This window comes from Salvelinus sp. IW2-2015, unplaced genomic scaffold, assembly GCF_002910315.2.
Source record: "Salvelinus sp. IW2-2015 unplaced genomic scaffold, ASM291031v2 Un_scaffold7559, whole genome shotgun sequence".
NCBI lineage: Eukaryota > Metazoa > Chordata > Actinopteri > Salmoniformes > Salmonidae > Salvelinus > Salvelinus sp. IW2-2015.
In genome coordinates, this window is record NW_019948819.1 from 1 (window position 1) to 7,384 (window position 7,384).

Sequence of the window (7,384 nt, forward strand, 5' to 3'; positions counted from 1 at the left end):
GCTAACTAACCCCAGACTGTGAGGGGGTCCCTCAGCTGCTAACTAACCCCAGACTGTGGGTCATAAACATAGTTGACGGTAGGTGTGGTGGGTATTGTAGTTCAGTGCTACTTACATTTAGTTGAAGTTGTGTAGTTAACATTGGTCTTCCTCTTGCTACCTCAGGAGCGTCGTGTGAACGCCAAGCAGCTGGAGATGCAGAACAAGCTGTGGGTGAAGGATGAGAAGCTGAAGCAGCTGAAGGCCATCGTATCAGAGAGTAACAGCAGCGCCACCTCAGAGCAGCAGCGTCCCCCACCACCCCCAGACAAGCCCCAGAGGAACTCCCGGGAGAAGGACCAGCCTCGCGCCCCTGAGAAGAGATCTCGCTCGCCACTGCCCGTGAGTTGTTCCACCCTGTCACTGCTTCTCTTTCTCCCTCTCGCCTCTCTCCGTCTCTCCCTCGCTCTCTCATTCTCTATCCATCTATCTCTCCATCTATAAATTGTGATTGACGTTATTGTAATAGATATTGACTGTGGAACTATTCTAATGTTGATGGACCATTGTTGCATGGTGGGTTGATGGTGTATGAGTCTGTCTACTAAACAGGTGCTGTGTCATCAGACCACATGTACTATTACTCTGCTGTCTCACCGTTACTGGCCACCTGCATGTGTTGTCCTCTGTTTCACTCTACTGACATTTGTGACATTACAGTGTTCAGATAGAAACGCGCTTGCTGTAGAACAGATATGATTTGTCTGTCATGTAGAATAGGGCATCGTGTTGGTTCTATTTGTTACAATGTTATCTACAACGTTGTGAATACACTGTTGGAGATGCCATGCTACAGCCTTCATATAATACTCCCAGACTCCCTCCTGCTACCACCACCAGGTCAGCACAGCTCAGTACCACCTCCTCCCACCCTCCTCCTCCGCTGGTAGTCTCTCAGTAGCCTCCGTCATCTCTGAGTGGGAGCAGAGGTTCCCCATAGGTAGGGACCCCCCCGGGACACCCGGAGCGTACGGAGGAACGACCCCATACGGAAGCAGCAGTGTGGGCCGCAGGAGAGGCCAGCGATGGGCCCCTGAGACAGAGGCCCCGGGCCCCAGCCACACGTACGGGCTAGACCTAGAGTCAAGCTCAAGGGTTAGTGTGTGTTAGAATTTCACTCTGAAGGACTGGTTTCCCAGACATAGATTAAGCATAGTCCTGCTTTTGGCTTCATCTGTGTCTTGGAAATCAGGAGGTAAACTTTAAGTAGCTGGATCTGCCATGCTTGTAGACCCGGATAGAACTGCACCCTAGACCCGGATAGAACTGTAGCTGCTTGGTTTGTATTATTACCTACTGTACATGTGCTAGCTATTAGGACCAGGCTGATACCAGTATCGATACTCGTTAGTGTCATGGCAAGAAAACAAAACACAATATTTAACTTATAGCAGGTTTTTAAAGGCCGAAGAGTTTGGTCTGTTTCGTGTTTTAATTTTTGCCATGCAAACATAAAATTGCGACGCTGGTATCATCACAGTAGTTAGATCTGCTATGCTTGTAGTCCTGTTGGCTTTAATCTGTGTGTTTGTATGTGTGTAGATGTACCGTAGCTAGTTCTGCTATGCTTGTAGTCCTGTAGGCTTTAATCTGTGTGTTCGTATGTGTGTAGATGTACCGTAGCTAGTTCTGCTATGCTTGTAGACCTGTAGGCTTTAATCTGTGTAGATGTACCGTAGCTAGTTCTGCTATGCTTGTAGACCCTTAAAGAATCATCCTGCAGAATTGCATCAATAGCTGCTTGGTATGCGTGTTTGGTTGTCTGTAATGGCCACCACAGGACTGATAACCAGGGTGTCATCTCATCACATTTATCGTCACCATTATCCTCCCGTTTTATGTTACCATGTCCCCTAGTGTAGGCTGTATTATGTACAGTAGCTAACATTTTTCAGCACTTTCACATATACAATATTCACAAATCTCCTCAGACTATTTGTGTACCCCAGGAAGAGTAGCTGCTTCAGCAACCGCTAATGGGGATCCTAATAAACTACCAAGTACTAATAATACTCTTATGAAACAATCCATTCATCAATTCATAATGCTATAGATTGCTGCTGTAAAACTCATATCTAACCTGGTTTCAATCATAATGTTGGCAGCTAATGTGTATACAGTGGCAAGAGAAAGTATGTGAAATACCTGGATTTCTGCATAAATTGATCATATATACAACAGTCTGCTTAAACTAATAACACAAACAATTATACTTTTCATTGAACACACTGTAAACATTCACAGTGCAGGGTGGGGAAAGTATGTGATCCCTTGGATTTAATAACATGTTGACCCTCCTTTGGCAGCAACAACCTCAACCAAATGTTTTCTGTAGTTGCGGATCAGACCTGCACCAACGGTCCGGAGGAATTTTGGAACATTCCTCTACAAAACTGTTTCAGTTCAGCRATATTCTTGGGATGTCTGGTGTGAACTGCTCTCTTGAGGGTCATGCCACTGCATCTCAATCGGGTTGAGGTCAGGACTGACTGGGCCGCTCCCTTCTGTTGTTGGTTTACTTCTGTGTTTTGGGTCATTGTCCTGTTGCATCACCCAACTTATGTTGTGCTTCAATTGGYGGACAGATAGCCTAACATTCTCCTGCAAAAAGTCTGGATAACTTGGGAATTCATTTTTCCGTCTGATAGCAAGCTGTCCAGGCCCTGAAGCAGCAAAGCAGACCCAAACCATGATGCTCCCTCCACCATACTTTACAGTTAGGATGAGGGTTTCATGTTGGTGAGCTGTGCTTTTTTTTTTTTTCACACAGTGTGGTGTTCCTTCCAAACAACGGTAGTTCCATCTGCCCACAGAATATTTAGCCAGTAGCTCTGTGGAACATCCAGGTGCTCTTTTGTGAACTTCAGACGTGCAGCAATGCTTTTTTTGGACAGCAGTGGCTTCTTCCGTGGTGTCCTCCCATGAACACCATTCTTGTTTAGTGTTTTACGTATCCTAGACTCGTCAGATGTTAGCATGTTTCAGAGGTTTTCTATAAGTCTTTAGCTGTCACTCTAGGATTCTTCTTAACCTCATTGAGCATTCTGCACTGTGCTCTTGCAGTCATCTTTGCAGGACGGCCACTCCTATGGAGAGTAGCAACACTGCTGAATTTTCTCCATTTATAGACAATTTGTCTTACCGTGGACTGATGAACATCAAGGCTTTTAGAGATACTTTTTTAACCATTTCCAGCTTTATGCAAGTCAACAATTCTTAATCTTAGGTCTTCTGAGATCTCTTTTGTTCGAGGCATGGTTCACATCAGGTAATGCTTCTTGTGAATAGCAAACTTAAATTGTGAGTTTTTTTTTTTTATAGGGCAAGGCAGCTCTAACCAACGTCTCATTGATTGGACTYCAGGTTAGCTGACTCCAATTAGCTTTTGGAGAAGTCATTAGCCTAGGGGTTCACATACTTTTCCAACCTACACTGACTGTTTAAATGATGTATTCAATATTAGACAAGAAAAATACAATAATTTGTTATTAGTTTAAGCACACTGTTTGTCTATTGTGAATTAGATGAAGATCAGATCAAATTTGACGAYCAATTTATGCAGACATCCAGGTAATTCCAAAGGGTTCACCTACTTTTTCTTGCCACTGTATATTGACTTACAGTGTACTTGTCATTGGTCTTCCATTAGCCTAACTTACAGGAAGGGTTTGTAGAGAATTATCTTCATCAAATCTGTTTTATTTGAACCTCCAGAGCATAGAGGATTGTCCAATTATACCTGTTAACCATACCACCTCAAACTATACTGTGTATAAACCATGGGCTTTATGTTCTACCAGACCACTCTACCCACAGTAACGCCTGTGTTCTGCCAGCCTACTCTACCCACAGTAACGCCTGTGTTCTGCCAGCCTACTCTACCCACAGTAACCCCTGTGTTCTGCCAGCCCACTCTACCCACAGTAACGCCTGTGTTCTGCCAGCCCCTTACCACACTAACCGCCTGTTCTGCGCCCACACTAACGCCTGTGTTCTGCCAGCCCACTCTACCACAGTAACGCCTGCCGCCGGTCCGCCGTAGACGCTGCTACTACTAACCCAATGGCTTAACACAACTGTCAATAATTCCCTGATTTTGTCTTTTCCTCACTGTTTTAAATGGACCCACCAGACCACGGGGACACCGATTCGCCCGCACCACAGACGCTCACACTCAGCGGGTGGGAGCGATGGGTAGATCACAAACCACTCTCTAATTTGGATTTAGACACGGTCATGCAGCCAATCATACCCAATGCGATCAAGGTGTCAGCGGCCAGCGAGAAAGCTCTGTCTAAATGCCACAAGTATGTTCTCACGCATCAGGAGCTTGCCTCGATGGGGAGATTCAGACCAAACTGATCAAGGTAAAAAGAAAAAAAATCTATTTCCTAATTGGTGTCTCTTTTGTTTTTTTTAACTTTTTCACCTTCTGGGTTTGAATCTTTCCGACTACTATAGAATGATATTGCTACCTGAAGCATAATTTGTGGTTTCAAACAGAAATAGAGATTTTGTACTGCTACAACCATATACAGTGCATTCGGAAAGTGTTCATCCCCTTGATTTTTCACATTTTGTAACGTTACAACTTATTCAAAAATAGATTAAATCGTTTTTTTCCTCATCAATCTAGACAATTGATAATGACAAAGCAAACACAGGTTTTTGAAGAAAAAATAAAATAACTAACGGATACTTTACATAAGTTTTCAGACCCTTTACTCAGTACTTTACACCTTTGTAAGCGATACACCCTCGTCTTCTTGGGTATGACGCTACAAACTCCTCACAACATGATGCTCGTGCCACCACCATGCTTCACCGTAGGGATGGTGCAGGTTCTCCAGACCTGACGCTTGGCATTCAGGCCAAAGAGTTCAATCTTGGTTTCATAAGAGCAGAGAATTTTGTTTCTCATGGTCTGAGTCCTTTAGGTGCCTTTTGGCAAACTACAAGCGGGCTGTTTTATCCTTCTACTGAGGAGTGGCTTCCGTCTGGCCACTCTACCATAAAGGCCTGATTGGTGGAGTGCTGCAGAGATGGTTGTCCTTCTGGAAGGTTCTCCCATCTCCTAGAGGAGCTCTGTCAGAGTGACCACCAGGTTCTTGGTCACCTCCTTGACAAAGGCTCTTTCCCCTGATTGCTCAGTTTAGAGTCATAGTGGTTCCAAACTTCACAGGTGTGCGTGTGTGTGTGTGCGCCTTTCCAAATCATGTCCAATCAATTGAATTTAACAACAGGTGGACTCCAATCAAGTTGTAGAAACATCTCAAGGATGATCAATGGAAACCGGATGCACCTGAGCTCAATTTCGAGTCTCGTAGCAAAGGGTCTGAATACTTATTTAAAATGTAATAACAGTTCTTTGTCATTATGGGGTATTGTGTATAGATTTAGTTTTTCTTAATCCATTTTAGAATAAGGCTGTAACAAAATGTGGAGAAAGTCGTGAGGTGTGAATACTTTCCCAATGCACTGTACCTGATTTACCTGTGGAGGGGAATGCATTTGTGTCCCTCACTTTGTCTTTCTGCGTGGTACATCTCTTAATCTGATAGTTGTCTACCTCTTCAGGGAGATGTGTTCAGAACGAGAGGTGGAGGACAAGCCGTGCAGTTCAAGACATCGAAACGCTTAGACAGGAATGCCCAACTGCTTCAAGGTATGCCCATTGGCCAACCCATCAGATAGCGTTGCAAAATTCTGGTAATTTCCCAACTTTCTAGGTTTCCAGAAATCCTGTTTGCAGGATTCCATGTTTTGTGCTTATTTAGGAATATTCCAAGTGGTATTTCTGGAGAACTTTTGCGACCCTATCAGAAATCATCTTCTGTTGAGATGAGGAATATCTTCTTGAAATAAAAGTTGTCTATGTTTTTAGTGTAGGTTATTCAGAGACCTGATGTGAATCTTTTCTGTTCTATGAAGTCGTAAGAGGAGGTCATCGGGAGACGGGCCAGGACAACATGATGGGAACAAGATGGACTGGAACGACAGAGAGAACAGGGTAAGCTGTCCCCACTACTGTCCGTCACTCATTCACCTAGGCTGGAGTAAAACGGACATTAGATTTTGAAATGATACCTGCTCATAAAGGTATAAATCAGCAAGACATTTGGTGTGACCAGTGTATAAAATGTGTTTTCTCCAACAGGCACAGTGGCAAGCACAAGCTCAGGTCTTGGTCTCCAGAATAGCTATCAGAAGTGAGTATTTATATCACATTCCGTAGGGATTTTGACTGACAACATTGCATGTTTTCATAATATTGACTAATCAACTGCTGTTGACAAATTCCACTTCTTTTCTCCATCCCTTCTTTCAGACGCAGGAAGTAGGAACTGGACAGATCATCTTTTTCTATGTTGGAATCGTCTTGTGTATTGGACTAGTGAACTAACCATCACTTTAAACTAGGCATCTTTTTTAAAAGTCAAGCTTTTTATATAACTGTTTTTCTAGACAAGTGATGATCAGGACCTGAGTTGTATCTAATCATGACCGTAGCTTAAGGGACATTTTCAATTAGATTTGTATTAGATGATTTAGAGATAGAGAACTACAAGTTATCACATTGTATAGCGTGTCATTGTATAGCTTACCACCTTCACCTATGAAACTTTCTTCACTGCGTTTTCAAACCCAAAGACTATTTAGATGTAACTTTTTTTTCCTCTGTTTCAAGGTACTTGTTTTTGTTGTTTAGACCTATATTCACACACACAATCTGCAGAAAATCAATGGTTGAAAACTGCTAGTGCAACGACCCCAATGATATACTTTGCTAAAGCCTGCCGGTCAGTCTCTGTCTGACTGAAATACATGCATTTTTGAAGGAATGTACTATTTAAAAACTGAAAAAATAAATCAAGAAATGAGACTTATCATCTTTAACCACCTTTTTTATATTACTGTATAACCTGTGAATGGCAGGTCTTGCTTTGGAGGTAGATGTAGCGCTGCAGGCCCAAACATATCAATTGAAACCAGTTGCCACACCAAATCTTTTGGATGCCGACATGAGTACCAATCTATCAAATGCATTTTATTAAGTTCTTTTTTTAAAGTCGCAGTAATGTTAGGGAAACAGTGTTACACTCTAATGTCCTAACCAACCTTCCCCATCTTAGCAGCACCACTGCCAGACTCCTGTCCTGAGTAACTGCTGTCCTTGTAGTTCACATCCCCTTCTATTTGCCCCAGCCAGGCAGCCACAGGCACCAGCCCTTTTTAAATGGAAGGGAGCGCTTTACGACTTTGCTAAGCACGCAGTGTGCTGTGCTAACAARCTGACWTTKTTATGTGGCTGGCACTGTTTGCTCAACATTCTTTGGTCTGTTGA

The 7,384-nt window shown here is 43.2% G+C and overlaps 1 protein-coding gene across 1 annotated transcript; it reads left to right on the forward strand.

Annotated features, from left to right (window-relative positions):
• Positions 1-165: 165 nt before the first annotated feature.
• Positions 166-6,922, forward strand: LOC112079303 (kinesin-like protein KIF23; the record flags this gene model as incomplete). Its single annotated transcript, XM_070442283.1, has 6 exons — positions 166-381; positions 880-1,134; positions 5,617-5,704; positions 5,971-6,054; positions 6,201-6,248; positions 6,368-6,922. Coding segments are annotated over 4 exons (642 nt in total), but the record flags the coding sequence as incomplete, so codon positions are not given.
• Between the last annotated feature and the right edge of the window lie 462 nt (positions 6,923-7,384).